We start from the raw sequence: 17015 nt of genomic DNA on the forward strand, positions 1-17015 counted from the left end.
CGCTGATTAGTATATGGTGCTTGACTGGCTGTTCTCACAGCTATTGTGGTTGGTTCCAACCAATAAGCTGGGTAAAACATGGCTACCTAAGCAGCTACGTCATGGTTGGGGTTTTGTTATTCAAATGCAGAACAACCAGATTCCACAGCAACTTCATCCCTCATGCTATAAGGCTACTATATTCCCCTAAATTTTTTTATTGTATATGCTTATATTGATACTTTTATTATTACTTATTTATTTATTATCATTGGAGACTTACAACGAAATTTCTTTCAATATGTAAGAAATTGTGCAGTTGGATGATAATAAAATGTATTGTCTATTAAAATGGGAAACTTTGTGTTTGAATTCAACTTGTTTACTATTGAATTCTTGACTGTAGGCGGGCAACACCTGTTAGCCTCAATAACATGCATGGAGTCACAGATGTATTGGCAAATAGAGCATTTTAAAATGGTTATCGTTTTTAGTGATGTCCCAAAAATATAGTAATTGATTAAGTTCATACATCACATCCCTGGTAGATGATAAGGCTCTGAACACCACCAGTTGATGAGCATCCACTTCTGGGAAGATTGGCAAAAATGTCAAAATGATTGTACTTAAGATTCCCCGATATTAGCATGTGTCATATGGAAGAATGCATGTGTTCTCAGAAACCTTTAGTGTGGTAGTTTATGGATCAAGCAGATATTTAATCTATAAAAATATAATACATTTCCAAAGCAGTTAAAAGATGAGATGGGAGCATCTTAACAGCTGCAGTTTGAAAGAGTTGTCACTGTTCTTTCTGTTTTCTCTGTGGATTCTCCCGATCATCAGCCATTACTAAAGTTTCAGGGTCATTAGGTATTAACCTAATGACCCTGAAACCCGTCGATACTCGGCAGCCAACTGCAGTGTGTTCTCCGCTGGCATATGCAGTGTGGGTTCCAAGTTCATTGGTTCTCAATCTGCTTTAATCATCTCTTTAATCTATAAACTGCGGTTTCAAACTGTAACTGTAGCAGGGTAAATCGTACACTGCCAGTTCCCTGAAGAACATTTTCACTCTCGTCTCTTGCAGGCGATAGTCGATCATTTTGAAGACCAGAGCTGTCCTGTGAGCGAGCGCCTCAAAGTGTTCTACTGCTGCCAAGTACCGCCCAGATGGGCCGTCCAGGTATCACACACACACACAACAGCTCAACTCATGCTTCCTGGTTTTCATTGTTCTGTTGCTCCATCATTCTCTCATGCTTTGTCATCTTTAGGTGCATTTCCACTAGAGCAGGGGTCTCCAACTCCAGTCCTCAGAAGCTGCTGTCCTGCCTGCGCACACCTGAATCAGACGACTGGCTGGTCGACAGGCCTCTGTAGGGATGAAGGAATGTAGATGAGGAAACTCAGCCGTTTGGTTCAGGTGTGTTGGTGAGAGGATGCCTCTGAAAGTTGCAGGCCAGCAGCTGTCCAGGACGGGAGTTGGAGCAGCCTGAAATGATCTAGACCAGTGTTTCCCAACCCTGGTCCTTAAGGCTCACTGCCCTGCATGTTTTTGGTATTTCCTTGCTTCAGCCCAGCTGATTTCAATTGATGACTGATTAACAGGCGTTTGTTGAACTGCAATCAGTTGAATCAGGCACATTAAAGCAGAGAAACCTCTAAAACATGTAGGACGGTGTGCCTTGAGGACCAGGGTTGGGAAACACTGATCTAGAGGAATATTTTCCAGTAACCAGACTAGATGTTCTTTTTTGTGTGTGTGTGTGTTTGCGCTGCTTTTACCAGCTAGAAACTACAGTGGCCTTGAGGTTCAAACTACTTCAACAAATTGAAAAACACATAATTAACGAAGCGCAATTACAAATTACAAAAAACGTAATATTAACGCTAACTTTCTAATGTCTTGGCTGTTGACATGGTGAGACTAAGTCCTTCAGACTAAGAAATGTTTTAAGCTGTTTGTTCTGAGCTGCTGTATGAAGTTTATGCTCCTGTGGAACATAAATATCTGATTGTTGTGAGATGCCTCTGACTTTGAAGTGAGCGTAACTCGATTCAACACTGAATTGTGGCGTCAGCGATGTCTCTTCCCCTCTTTACCCTTAAAGCAGTAGAAAACATGAGTCTCCTTTTAAAATGACAGACATCCCTTCCTTTCCAAGGACTTCATAGCAACTCTGTCACAGTCATAAAGCATTATAACTGTGACAGAATCCTTGGTTGATTAGTTTCATTGTGTACACCATGAAACAGAGGGAACTCCACATGTGGTCAAATATCTTTGCAGTGGGAGGAGTTACCGCTCAGTAGAGGTGCAGAAAAAAAATTATTCTAAAAAGAATTGCACTTCCTAGTTCTGGGTGTTCTGAATCGATTCCAAATTCTCAAAAATCCATTTTAAAATCTGTTTAAGTTGTTCATCTTTGCCGCTCTTTTTTCCGAGTATAACACATATCACATAATGCGTCCACTTGGCCGCTGTAGAACGCCGTCTCGCCCACAGTGTATTAATCATTTGATATTTTTTTATTTAAGAAAAAGCCAGGTAGCTAAGCTTACCTAACGCAGGTAATTTAAGTTACAGAATTATATGCAGAAAGCTAGTTTTGTTTAAAGTTTATTTGATGGTATTTGATGCACCTTATAGAATCAGTACATTTGTTTACACTGTCTTTTCCTGTTATCACTTTAATTTAAGCAGAATCTCTAGACCGATTGAACGGGTAAATTGGTTTCTGAGTTAAAAATTGTTTACGAATTGACTCGTGACCCTAACAGACGGCGAGGAGGCTCTGCTGCACACGTGAAGTCTAAGGAGATATTTGTTGAACCTTAACGTAGCAGCAGAGCTACGAAGAGGAATTTTACGTTGCTCAGAATAAAGGAAGGAAGTAAAATAAGAGCAGTAAGCAGAATCTGTGATAGATAGAATAAGACGTGTCGAGGAGATTAAAAAGGGAAGGGGAGGAGGCAGCAACTGGCAGCATGTAATAACTGATCCAGCAATGAAGCTGGAATGGAGGAGTGTGCATCGGTGTTTGGGGACCTGACGGAGGCTGAGGGGGAGCAGTGCAGCAATCAGCTGCAGCAGGCGTGGAACAAAGCACCAAAGGCCTTTTTATGGCTGAGAGGAAGAACATCATTCATTTCTGTACCGCTTGGCTTTCCTATATCATGGTTCTGTGCATTTAACATAGGATGTGTTATTACTGCTGATAATTTGGTAAAAGATCAGGATGACTGCTGCTTACTGTTGACGGTAAGAGGAGTAGTGTTTAATCAGTGGAGTGACAGGGTTTGGGCTGGTTTTGCTCTGCAGAAGCTGCTGGCCAGCCTGCTGATAGACCTGGGCTGCATCAGCTCAGCTCTGCTGCTCTACCAGCAGCTGCAGCTCTGGGAGGACGCCGTGGTCTGCTACGAGAAGCTGGGCCAGCATGGAAAGGTACGCTCTCTCGCGCACGCACGCACGCACGCACGCACGCACACGCAGTCATGTTTTTATGACTTGTGAGGACTTTATATTGACTTCCATTCGTTTTCTACAACTATAATCCTAAACCTAACCATCACATACCTAACCGATAACCCACAAACTACATTTCCCCTTAGGGAACCACGAAAATGTCCCCACAAGGAGCAATAGTCCCCACAACCCCACATTGTAGACAGAAATAGGTTCCCATTAGGATATAAAAACCTGGCACACACACACATGCACTCAAAAAGTATCTTCATCTCTCAACCCAACTATAGAACAACTTCCTTTACTTTCAAAATGACTTGAGGAGTGTTTAAAAACCTGCCCTGCAGAGACATATTAGTACAGAATATGCTTTATCGTCCCACGGTGGAGAAATGCATATCCACACAAACAGTGAAAATAAAGTAAGAATAAGACTGTACGTTAGGAACACTTTTACAACCTAAAAATAATAATTCTGTCTGACTATGCTACAAAAAAATAGCATAATTAGGATTAAAAGCCATGTGCAAGTGATTGTTGCTACATTTGGATAAAAAAAACAACCTGCGAGCCCAGAGAACAGGAAAGTACGGCGGTGGCATCATCATGGTTTTTTGCGGTTACTCTTGGTGCAGGATGGTCCGGTAGTACCTAGTAAGAGAGATGACATCACAGGTGTCATCTCTGTGATGTGGAAGCTTTAAAGCAACATCGCAGTACACCGGCAATTAAAGCTGGGCTTTCTAAATGGAGATGGACTCTAAACAAACCACCAGATTAGTTAGAAAACGGCTTAAAGACAACAGGTCAATATTTTTGAAGCGACCGTCGTCACAAAGCCCTGATCTCAAAGCTATAGAAGCAGAGCTGAAAAGGTGTGTGTGAGAGCGAGAGAACCTGACACCAGTCCTGTATGGAGGAATGTTTTAGCAAACCATTGTGAGAAGTTTGTGTGAATGCATGCAAACTTTAGAAAAATCTGTGGAAAAAAAAAATTTCTGTTATTCTGATCCTAACCAGTCTGAAACAGGAAAGGTTTAGTCTAATTTAATGTTAGATGTTGAGCGTCTTTTTAAAAGACTGTATGTAAATATGCGGTCTCAGCTATATTTCTGTAATTACTTGTTAGCGTGGCGCTTCTGGTGCGACGGCCTCAGAGATCTGCTTCCTCCCACAGGAATGTATTGGGCCATTTATTAAAATCATTTTTAACTACACCTCATGCATAATCTTCTGTTTCGGAACATTGAATAAAATTTTTTTTTAAAAAAGCCTTGTTCCTGCTTGAAGCTAGATGAACTCCTGCAACATGGGTCAGATCCCAGGCAGCTCAGTATTTGTGCCGAGCGAGATTAGTGCATCCTGTCCAATCAGATCACACCCTGGTGGACGTCTGCCTGCTGGGGGGGGGGGGCAGACGCTGCATCGTCGTTGGTGGAGCCGAGGGAGCGTTTCATACCCAACACTTTGTCCCGACGGGACCGCTCCTCTCCCTGACCCTGCCGCTTTCAGCGCACACATTCTGAGACGCACCAGGCCAGGAAGTCGGACAACTTAATGTGCTGTCTGATCTGGAAGGTGCAGGCCTGCCCCCTGTCCTTCCAGTTTCTAATAATGTGCTGGATATTTCTCAACATTTTTCATTTACTTCCTGCTTCTCTTTAGATATTTATCCGACCAATAAACTCTTAGTTAAATCCAGGTGGTGACTTTTTTGGCCATCCAGTGATTTTTGTTGTTATTTTGGACATTTATAGTTGGCTGTTGGGAACTACCACATGGTAGCGATGGCTTTAAGAAGGACATTCACAGTAAAAGCCTGTTCAGTGGGATGATCCAGTTATGCACGACGCCACGGGAACCATCCATTTTAAACCATTTTTCCCCTCACAGAATAAAACTTTCTTAAACCTTTCTCTGTGCCAAGCTTGGTTTTCTTTCAGAAAGTCCAAACAGGACTTTCACAAAGTTCATTCTGTTCTCCATTGTGTGGAGTGGTAAATGAAGACCTATTCTGTTCTTCATCTGTGTATTCTTTTATATTGTATATTCTGTGTTATGGTCCTTATCTGGAAACCCCAATCAGGTCTTCCAGCCCAGTGCAGGTGTTGTTGTTTGGGATCTGCCCCTTTACTGTTTTTTTTTTTTGGCCCATATTTCTCTGGATCTTTTTAGAAATTCATAACAACATCCTTGCTCAGAAGTTCTTCTGGTATTATTTGATCACATCACCATTTTGTCTGGGTTTTTTTTTAATCCACATTGATTTTTGTTGGATTAAAAAAAAACAAAAAACTGAACGAACGGGTGAGAATTTTTTCCACAGATCTTCTGTTTGAAGTGCCAACTGTTCAGGTCAGACTCGTCTCAAGGTGTTGCAGCTGTTTTTTGTTTTTAAAGCAGAGCTCAGAGTACTTACTCATCACCAACCTGAACTTTGCTCTGATGCCTGGCCTCTGTAAAGATTCAGGCTTTTATTCCCACATGTACTTAAATGAAAAGCATGACCATGAGGCTGCTGTCAGCTCGTGGTGGAAGTGCTCTGTCTGTCAGACGCAGGCTCAGAGTGCAGATGTGCAGACGTGACGTAAGTGCTGATTCTGATCCCTGGCCTCGCTCCGACTCCTCAGGTCCGGAGCTCTTGGTGCCATCTGGGCTTTCTGCCAGCTCTCTTTATTTAATTACACCATCCCTTGTCTCTCCAATTAGATTACCCAGCTTGCCTCTGGCTCATAATGAAAGTCTCCTTTCCCCCTTTTGCCCTGGCTGTGGTGGTCCCAGCCAATAGTCTGTTATGCTCTGACTGCGCTCCAAAGCAACAAGGTAATCCATTTGTCTGGAGTGGTTTGGTCTCCGTCCAATGTTGCTTCTCCTGTTTCCACTGCTGTCCTCTTCTTTCACTCAGACACATGGTAGCAAGCAAGTAATGTTCCTGGACAATAGAAATGTTGAGCACTGCTCAGCGGTGTGTATCTTCCTCCAGCTCTCTGTGTATTGGATCGAGGTTTGGATCAACTCCAGAGGAACAGCATGACCTTTGTGAATGCGCTGCAGTCATGTCATGTTTCTGTCTTCGGGACTCCTCCTCCCACTCCTCCTCTCTTCCTGCTTTCTTTGCGGTATTAACAGATATGTGTGCGGCACGGCCGTTCATTATTGTGGCTGAACCTCTGATAAGTCTCCTGCAGAGCACTCGCACTGTGCGCCGCGTGTCTTTTTAGTTTCAGCTCCAGGCAGTCCAGCCTGGTGTTAAAGCCCTCTGATTGATTATTACCCTCAGATAAAGCTGCCCTCTTTGCTGTGTTTCCTACACTTTAATTCAGACTTTTAAGAAAACTTGAAATTGAAAGTTTCACATTACAGCTTTGAGAACAACTTGACTGACTGGGCATTCTAATCAGAGGTGGCCTCTGTAAACATGGTTGTTGAAAAGATTTTTACAAGCAAGTTAACTTCGTAAAACAAATAAGTGATAGTTCAGAAACCAGCAATAAAAGCAACAAGCTGATACTATCACAATGAAGGGAAAGAAACTATTAAGAAGACTTCCCAGTACTTCCTAATGACAAGTTGGATTTTTTTTCCTGAAAATATTTACCTCAAAGGTCTAAGAACAATAGATGTCTGAAATCTTGGAGCAAGGGATTCTAAACCAGCTTCCCATACAAAGTCATCAAACTCATAACTTTTGTCCATAGAGCAGTCCCTCCAGTGCTTAGCAATTCCATGATGGTGGAAATTTACGCAAATCAACAGATCCCACATTTTGCCTCTGCGTTAATGCATAATTGTGAGTTTATTGCAAATTTCCCGTAAAAATGTATCAAAAAATACTGAAGTGAATGCTAATTCCCACCTGCAGGTGGCAGTATTTCTTAGTTCTTTGACACTGCTCCCTCAGTCTTACTTGATGTCAAAGTTTTAGTCTACCAGTGATAAAATCGAGCTGCTTAAGTTCTTAAAACTGTTTTATTCACATCTTTTCCTTTATACGCAAATTTGAGAAAGGGTTTAGCAATGGGGATAAAAAACCATTACAAAATTCCTAGCAAATATTCCTTAGAGTAGCTTCACACAATTATTGATTTTGGTTGCAAAGAAATCACAAAAAACAATCTTCAAATCCCAGAGTTTCTGATACAGGAAAACATCGATCTTATAATGAAGTTCGCTCTTTCATTGTAACTATGCTGGATATTCTTCAGATAACAGCTCTGTTATTTATATATATATATATATATATATATATATATATATATATATATATATATATATATATATATATACTGTATATGCTAGTTCTTTAACCTTGCAGACCAGCCACTGTTCTCCTGTTTACCATTTTGTATTTCTCCTCTCACCATTTGCTCAGGCTGAGGAGATTGTGCGCAGAGAGCTGGAGAAGAAGGAGACTCCGAGTCTGTACTGTTTGCTTGGAGACATCCTGAACGAGCATCAGTACTACGACCGGGCGTGGGAGCTGTCGGGACGGAGGAGCGCCAGAGCCATGCGCTCCAAGGCTCTGCTGCACCTCCGGGCCAAGGACTTCCAGCAGTGTGTGGACTGCTTTGAGCAGTCGCTGAAAATCAACACCATGCAGGTAATCAGAGACATTTCCCACTTTGTCCCATATGCAGTTTACTGACATTAGGCCTGTCACAACAAACAATACGTCAATTAAACGCATGATAAATTAAAATGAGTTCAATAATTTTTGTTTACATGATTTAGCGTTTTTCTCTCTCTACCAAAAACTGGATGATAAGAGTCTTCAGTCTGGTGTTTTGGTCTTTACTAGCCCTTTTTTTGTTTTGAAGGTCAATTTTGTTTACACAGACTTCATAATTCATTTTATTTGTTTTTTTCTGTTTATTTTGGATATTTAAAATGTCTTTCACTTCCAGTGTTAAATGTTCATTAAAATTAAAGTTTATTCCGCTCTGACAAAGCGTTCTTGCATTATTATGCCATTATCCTTATGATGCTTGAAATTTGTGTCAAAGCAACAATATTGTCGTTTATTGCAATAAATTCTGGGGCAGTTTATCGTCCAGTAAAATTTGCCATTGGGACAGTGCCTAACTGACGCATCATTTTCCAAAACGGAGTGTGCAAAACTTTAGTTAATAGCTTAATCGTAAACCTTTTTCATTTAATCATTTGCTTGCTTGCAGCAAAATTTTATTTTTGTTGTTATTAAGTCATGTTAGTCATGGAGCTTAATTACTTATTTTGCAAATCTTCTGCTATTGAAAAGTCCTATAAAAAGGTATATTTTTACTTCAGTATTTACATGATGTAACAATTTTCAAGTTGACCATTTTGTGACGTCATTGTTGAACTATTTTGCTTTTTATTGGTTGCTTTGTATGCAGTACCTTGGTCTGTGTGAACACAGGACCAGAAACAACCTTCTTACTACCAACAGCAGAGCACAGTGGTAGAGGGGTGATGATCTGGTCACCTTGCCGTTATTGAATCTACCATGATGCCCTTTGTATGCCAAAATATTCTAGCGTTACAAAGCGAGGTCATTTGTCTCCATGACAATGAGATCTGGGTCATCAACAGGACGGTAACCGCCAACAGCAGCAGATCTGCGACGAGATGAGAAAAGAATCCTTGTTATGCTTAGATTCAGCCAACAGCAGCCATGATACCACTAGACTGTGCAAACAGCAGGTGGTCCAGTTTCTCTGAAACTACATAAAAGCTTAACAGCGGCTGATGCTGAAGGATTGCCTACAGGGTACTTTTTTTACCCATTGATTTTGTATTTGGCTTATTTTCTTTAAAGACACCTTTAAAGAAAAAACTTATTTCATCAAACAATGACTGAAAGATGTTGCTTTCATGCTTTGAAAACCGGTTTGTTTCTGTCTTCTTGAACCGAGGCTCTGAGTGATCAGACAGAGAGTTAGACGTCTGTTACTCCTAACGCTCAGACTGGCTCTGATTTCCCGTTCTCCCTCCTCTTGCAGCTTGGCGTGTGGTTTTCCCTCGGCTGTGCCTACTTCGCTCTGGAGGGCTATGAGGGAGCTGCTAGAGCCTTCCAGAGGTGTGTGGGACTGGAGCCAGATGTAAGTGAATAAACATCACAAACTGATTATGACCTGTTGGTTTCCTGGCTCCAGGCCTGGTCCATCCTATATACACCTAGGACTATTTTTCTGTGTGTGATTGAGCTTCTAAGTCCTTCACCCCAGCCTGATGCTCTAATCAGCTGTCGCAGTGAACCTTGGGTTCAAGGTTCAAGGTGTCTCTAATATCCCCAGGGTGTAATTAGTGTTACATCCAGCACAACTAGCATTTACCAACTACAAATACACTAAATAAAAAACAAATCATTGTATACACATAAAACTGTAACTAGTAACAGACGCACAACGTTCAACAAGAAGCATTATGTAAAATCTTTTTTTTTTTTAAGTTTTACATCATGTTAAAATGTTATTCCCTCATCAAAAATGCCTTAAAATTGCCCATATTTCTTTTTTTTATTTATTAAGAATTAATAACATTGATCTGTACAGCTGCTAAATCTGAGCCAGGGAATAGAGAGGGAGGGGGCAACTTCACAAGTACAATCCACCCTTTACTTCTTTATCGAAGAATACTGAAATGACACTCCCGGGACACGATTATTTCCCAGTGTTACACGCTCTTCAGATGTCACCGTGTTGAACAGCCGGGCAAAGTGACGTCATTTGCGATCAGTGCCATATATCTACAGTATGTTGTAGTTTAAGAGGTAAACGGATCAAAGCGTACGTTTTCACCAGTGCTGCTTCCTGGTTTAATGCCCTCCACTTCATTTTTCCAACTTTGAGAATCTCAAAGGCCCCAGTTTCAGAATTTGTGTTCCAGATGGGAAATGTTTCTGCCTCGCCCTCAAACTGTCTTTGTTTCTTTTCTCTTCCCCTCCATCCCTCTCCCTGCTCACTCACCCCTTTTTTCAGAATGCAGAGGCATGGAACAACCTTTCCACAGCCTACATCCGCCTCCAGATGAAGTGAGTATGAGTCTGGGAGCTGCTGAATATGTCTGCCCAGGCAAGACATGTTTGAACTTGTTAGTATTCATAGGAGCATCAGTGATATTCAGGTGGCAGGCAAGAGAATAGGATAGAATGATCCTTTGTACCCCAGGAGGAATGTATGCATTGCTGCTGCAGCACAGAGCGATGTGGAAGAAAATCCCATAAAAGCATATATTGTATAAAACAGCTACACATAAAGATAGGTTCACACAAGTAGAAGAATAGGAGATGGAAGTAAAAACGATGTAGAATTCTGTAGCAGGCTTGGAATACTTGTTAGCAAAAGGTAACAAGCAAAAGGTCACATTCAGGTAAAGCTGCACAATATTAGGAAAATATGACATTGTGTTATTATTGTTGAAAATTACATTAAACAGCATTAAACTCTGATTGCTTCAGTTTGATTGTGGTTTCAAAAATGAACGGACAGAATGAACCAAGTCAATTCAGATTAGCTCCACAACAGCCCAAAGTGGAGCATTATGGGAAGGATTATATGGTCAAGAAGCCAAATATTCAAACCTTGTCTCAGTGTGAAACTCCTCACCACTGGACACCAGAGCAGTGGACTCATGTTCAGACCAGTCTCTGCCTGGCAATCCAGTAAACGGGTCTGGGTTTGACGGTTCAGAACCGATCAAACTTCAAATAAAGCAAAAATATTATCCAAAAAAAACAAAAACCTATTGGTTTGAGATTTTTATGTAATGCAAGCGAAGCTGCAGCTGTCCCTCCCACAAATGACCGGCGGAGTTGGAGTTCATTTGGCAGCTTTTCTCTAAACTTCTGACATCATTGTGTTGAAATTCCAACTCGGCAGCGTCAGACACACTCTGACCTCATCTCAGATGTTTGCTTTTGACCAGCTGTTGTTCGACATCTTGTGTGGAATGATGAGTTTTTTTTTTTTGTTGACTTTCACATTCTTAGATAACAGTACATCACAGCAAATCTTTCAAAATACACCATCTTAAAAGGCTTTCTGACAAAAAAACCCAAAAACTTTGGGAAATTTTGAGATCAATCTCAGATGTTTTTGAAAAGTTTTGACATTTGAAACTTCCAAGTTTTTCTCTAGAACATAGAGTGCTATTTTTTCTCTGTCTACAATGGCACTAATGCGTCGTCATAGAAAACGTAGGTTTCAAACTGAAGTTCACAACAACCGTCAGGCAATAGAAAGTTTTCCCTGAAACAGAATAGATCTTTAAAGATCTTCTCTGGATTCTCTTCAACTTCTACAAACCTTTTAAACTGTGTGTTTTGAAATATTTGTTGTGATTTATGGTCATCTAAGATTTTTTGGTGGAAGTTAATCACTCCTTTTTTTCCCCTTATCTATAAAGTCCTTAACACACCATTGTAGTTTTAAGGTTGAAAAATTTAAAACAAAATAAAAGTCCTGATTACATGATTTGAACAAAAGATTCAGTTGAGATAGATAATTTTTTTTGTAGAAATTGTTTTGAACCACTTCTCCCAACCCGTTAAGTTGAATCTGAGGCTCTTCTGCTTCCTTTCATTGGCCGACAGAACCAAAGCCTTTCGAACCCTGCAAGAGGCCCTGAAATGCAACTACGAGCACTGGCAGATCTGGGAGAACTTCATTGTGGTCAGCATTGACATTGGGGATTTCGCTGAAGCCATCAAGGCGTACCACCGTCTCATGGATCTGAGGGAAAACTACAAAGATGTCCAGGTAAAGAACTTCTTCCCCAGCGAGAATGATTTCTCGTTAGTTTTTAAAAGTTGTACATTTAATTTCTGAACTAAGCAGTTAGATTCGGTTTCCCCTCCATATTGTCTGTGTGACACAGCCGTCAGACAAAACCTGGGTCAGAACAGAAAGCTTTGTTCTGTCCTAAATGGATCTTGTGCATTGTGGTTACATGATGCAACGGCCAAGCAGCAGCTGAAGGAGAAGCCTCTCTTACTCCCATAACAGTGGTTGCATTCTAAGTGGAAACTTTGTGTCGTCCTCATAAATAAAACGGAGCTTTCACCAAAACCCCGAACCGTCAGCTTTGTAAATTCACATCTGCTCTCCAGAAACAGTTGTTTTTGGAAAGTGCTTCTACTTTGCAGCTCTACTTCATAAGGGAGTAGAATGAGCAGCGACATAATGTAGGTCTTGGTAGGAAACCTTTTAGGTAAATTTGCTGCTATAGAACATTAACTACGCTATAGAAGCAGCAGTTTTCTGTAGAGAGCCAGGATGTTGGCTTGACCTTTGACCTTCTAAACACCTAAAACCTGTCGATTTCTGCATGTTGCGTTTACATCAAGCATCGAGAGAGCACTTTAATAATTTTGTGTGTTTTCCAACATTTTTCTGTATCAAAGATATAGTCTCAGTCAGAATACAAAACAATGCCTTAAATAAATCCATTTCCTTCTCTGTAGTATGTTGTGCACATTGTAAAGCTTCATTGCTGCTTAATTGCGAAGATGACCAGTGAAATGAAATGAAATTCCTTCAGTATTATCCCATCTAACTTCATAATTAGAGGCCGAACATCTGTTTTCTGCGCCTCATTTGTTTGCTGAATTATTGGGCTTAAATATGTAAATTTGTGAAAGCATTTCCAACTTTCTTAGTATCACTTTAAGGTGACTGAGACACTGATCATAACCGACTCACTGGCAGAATATCCATCTTGCATACAGTACATTGCCAAAGGTATTTGCTCATCCATCCAAATGATCGGAATCAGGTGTTCCAAATCCAGATGTGAAATTTCCTCGCTCCTAAATATTCCACAGTCAACTGTATTATAAGAAAATTGAAGTGTTTGGGAACGACAGCAGCTCATCCAGGGAGTGTTAGGCCACGTAAACTGACAGAGCGAGGTCAGTGGATACTGAAGCGCATAGTGCGAAGAGGTCGCCAACTTTCTGCAGAGTCGATCACTGCAGACCTAAAAACTTCATGTGGCCTTCAGATGAGCTCAAGAACAGAGTACAGAGAGCTTGGAATGGGTTTCTATGGTGACCAGCTGCATCCATGAGTGAGGAATAATTAAAATCACTTCACAGTAATATCTGTTGTAGCATCTGCAAATGCTAATCCACCTCGTTTACTTTTGCCGCTCCTCTTTAAATCTCTGTCCGCTCGTATAGTCAGGAGACTCGGCAGAAAGACGTGGGACTCGTCTTTCTGCCGAGTCCAACGGCTCAAAATCTTTTCCCATTTGTAGATTCTACAGATCCTGGTCAGGGCGGTTGTGGAGAATCTGACTGACAGCCAGGGGGCGCAGGCCGGAACCTTGGCCCCGAAGCTGAAGGAACTTCTCGGACGTGTCAGTGCGCGCCACAGCAGCGACGCTGAAATATGGCAGCAGTACGCCGTGCTGTACGGTGGCGGCCGCGGCTCAAACCCAGACGACAACGACAAGGTGGGATTCATGCTGGTGCTTTGTTAAAAAAAAAATAAATTCATTGCTGGATGTTTCCTCAGCGTTGCTTTGTTCTTTGTGTTAAATAATTGGGTCAGTAGTTGTTTTTGGTTTTTTTATCATTACATTATAAAAACTTTGTAGTCCGTCTTAAAATTTAAGGGCTACGAGTGGGAACGCACCAATCCATTTTTTTCAGTTCTGCACAACATGAGATTGGTATCGCCCACCATTAGAGATGAAGAGAGATAGAAAGCTGTAATGCTCCACTTGTGAAAGTAAATCTTTTGGGCATCAACCTTGATACTCTGACATTGTCTGAGATCCAGACAGCCTGTGAGGGATTTACCCCCCCTCAACAGGTGTTGTTGTTTTTTTGTGCTTCCTGTATTGTTGCTTTATTTAATATTTTGTTTTGATCATCCTCTCTTTCCTTTGAGGTCATCTGCTGCCATGGAGGCACGCCCATGAGCAGTGATGCCTAGGACCTGGTGTTTCCAATTTACCTTACTGGGAAGGTCCATTGTTTGAGAAGGAAGAGAGATGTTTGTTTTATTTTTTGTTTGGTCCCAGCTTATTTTTGTTTGTGTTAAATTGTTAGTTGTAATTCTGTGAATATTTGTTTAGGAATATTGTTTAGCACAAATGTTTGTTCTTTTGTTTACCTGGAAATGTAATTGTTGTCTCCGCCCCTTAATTAGTCCTGGCCATGCTTTAAAAGCCAGGTGGTTTGAATCAGAGGGGTGGCTCCCTCTTGTTTGGGAATGTTTGTCAGTTTGTCATGTAATGTGCAAAGAACGGATATAAAGAAAAGTTTAGAGCTCTATAATGGCTGGACTTGTCTGATTTTGGATCGCAAACCAACACAGCCAGAGAGAACTTGTTTAAAAAAAGAAAGTGTGGTGAGGTCAGCGCGGGCCGCTTGTGTTTGTCTCCAGGCTCTGCAGTTCCTGTCCAAAGCTCATCGCTGTGAGGTTCAAGCTAGCGGCTGGGAGAAGGACCCTGTTCTTTTCAAGGAGGTGATCAGAAGAGCAATTGCCATGGGAGAAGGTGAGAACACACTCAGCTGTGTGTGTACATCACCACTGTTCACACTTTCCACTCCTTAAAAGGCCAGAATGCAGATGAAAGGATCAGGGAGAAAATGGCTACGTGACTAAGGCTTGCAACGTTTCATCTGCCTGAAACACATCTGCAATGATGAGACAACAGTGGAGGTGTCAGGCCATAATGTGAAGCTCCATGTCTGGGGAAAATGCAGGAACATCAGCTGTTAAACACGGCGGTGGAGGGATGATGTTTTGGGAGCATTTACAGGAAGGGATTTGCGAACCTTGCAGTAACCGATGAACTCTATATCCCCAACACATTGGGGATAAAAATGAATAAAAATGTCTCATTTCCACACTCATCTTTTCTTAACTTCTTCTCTATAAAACGGCAGGAACTTGATGTATTCAAACTCATCCATGATCCCTAGGTGACCAACAGCCCTGGCACCAGCACCTTGTTTTTCCAATAATTTATCTTTTTGAGGGCTTTCAGCTAAAATCTCAGCTTCAGATTGGCATCTTCTAACTATCACAAAACTCAAATATTATTTCCAGTCTATAGTCTGGCTACTTTGATTGCTAGCTTTTGTTACAATATTTGTCTGTTTTGGTCCCTATTTAACAAGCAGGCGGCTATTTTAGCTGATTCCTCTCTTTATGATGACCTTCTGGCCTCCATGCTGTCATACTGCATTGATTAATCTGCTCATGTACTATTAATATTTTGTTAGGTTTGGCAAGGAATTTCAGATTGGATCCTCCTAGGAATCAATGTTCTGTGCAGCTCTAGCCCAACAGTAGAACACAAAAGCTAATCAGTTTAAGATTTAAAGTCTTAAAGCTTTGCCTTTCATTGTGGCGTTCAATACACCAGCAGTCACTAGTAAACCTGCTGACTGATACTGAAGGGCTCTGAGGGGACAATATGAGCAATACGTTCTTATGGAATAATGGTGCTTGTGTGAATATTCTTTTCATTTCTACTTTAAATTTTACAGGAAGTACCCCCCCCCCCCCCCCCAAAAAAAAAAACCTGCAGGAATTTAAAGACCTGAGTGACTTTTCAGAACATTCAGATCAAAGGTTACAGTAGTCCAAAATAGTAACAAATACATATTCTAGTCCCCACTAGAATATGTATTATGTAAGATGATAAACTGATAACCCATTTATCATCTTTACCATCCAGGCAAAGCCGTTTACCAGATAGACTGTGCCCACTGTATTCAAGCACTGATTTCCAATTCAGATGCAACAGGCTTCATCAGTAACATTTGTGACCTCTCCCTGCCTCTCTGCCTCTGTCTCTCAGTGAGCATTAGCTGCAGCGAGATGAAGACGAATCCTGCAGAATCTCTCCAGATGCTGTCGTCCAGCCGCCTCAGCCTCCGGAGTCTGGCCACCAAAGCCAAGGTAGCTTCCCTAGGTCACCGAACACACACACACACACACACACACACCCACACACACCTCACTTCTGGTTGAGAGTTCATGCAGTCAGCAGACACTTAATATTGTTTGGAGTTAACACTGAACTCGGTAACTGCACTGTGGTTGGAATGACAGTAGCATGCAGCCGATTGTCTGTAATGCAACGAGAAGACTAATGCATGTTTTGATGCTTTCTGCATTGTGGTCTCGCAGCAAATCCACACGGATGTTGCGACGGGTGAAGTCCATGCCGATCTACGGGACGGCGTTGCAGCTCTGGAACGGCTGATCTCAGATCTGCAGGAGCTGAGTGGGAGGCTGCGGAACCAGTCCCAGTGATGCAAACTGCATCTTTACCATGACGTTTTTATACCTTCATGTCCACAATATAATGTAAATGGTTGTTTTAAGGTATCAAGAAGTAAACTTGATAATTAAATGCTGCATGTGTTCATTCTTCATTCTGCAAATAATGAAGTCGAAACCAGTTATTGACAAATGAAAGAATATAGATAAATCAGGCTAAACGGTTCCTGTTTTAGATCAACTTGGATACCAAGCTTCTTTTCATTTACTGAATGTCAGAATATTAAATACTTGCTACAAAATCTCCCCAACCTTCCCTAGTTGAGCTCCCCAGTTTTTCCCGC

The 17015-nt window shown here is 41.4% G+C and overlaps 1 protein-coding gene across 1 annotated transcript in view; it reads left to right on the forward strand.

The window, feature by feature from the left end:
* Positions 1-16809, forward strand: part of ttc27 (tetratricopeptide repeat domain 27) — a 50053-nt gene extending 33244 nt beyond the window's left edge. Inside the window, exons 11-20 of the mRNA XM_023327997.1 lie at positions 1070-1165; positions 3305-3427; positions 7821-8048; positions 9430-9528; positions 10408-10460; positions 12021-12186; positions 13685-13882; positions 14821-14932; positions 16247-16347; positions 16579-16809. Of these exons, the coding sequence (XP_023183765.1) occupies positions 1070-1165; positions 3305-3427; positions 7821-8048; positions 9430-9528; positions 10408-10460; positions 12021-12186; positions 13685-13882; positions 14821-14932; positions 16247-16347; positions 16579-16704 (1302 nt within the window). The 3' untranslated portion in view covers positions 16705-16809. The remainder of the gene's footprint in view (positions 1-1069; positions 1166-3304; positions 3428-7820; positions 8049-9429; positions 9529-10407; positions 10461-12020; positions 12187-13684; positions 13883-14820; positions 14933-16246; positions 16348-16578) is intronic.
* Positions 16810-17015: the final 206 nt, after the last annotated feature.

The sequence above is a fragment of the Xiphophorus maculatus genome, chromosome 22 (assembly GCF_002775205.1).
Source record: "Xiphophorus maculatus strain JP 163 A chromosome 22, X_maculatus-5.0-male, whole genome shotgun sequence".
Taxonomy (NCBI): domain Eukaryota; kingdom Metazoa; phylum Chordata; class Actinopteri; order Cyprinodontiformes; family Poeciliidae; genus Xiphophorus; species Xiphophorus maculatus.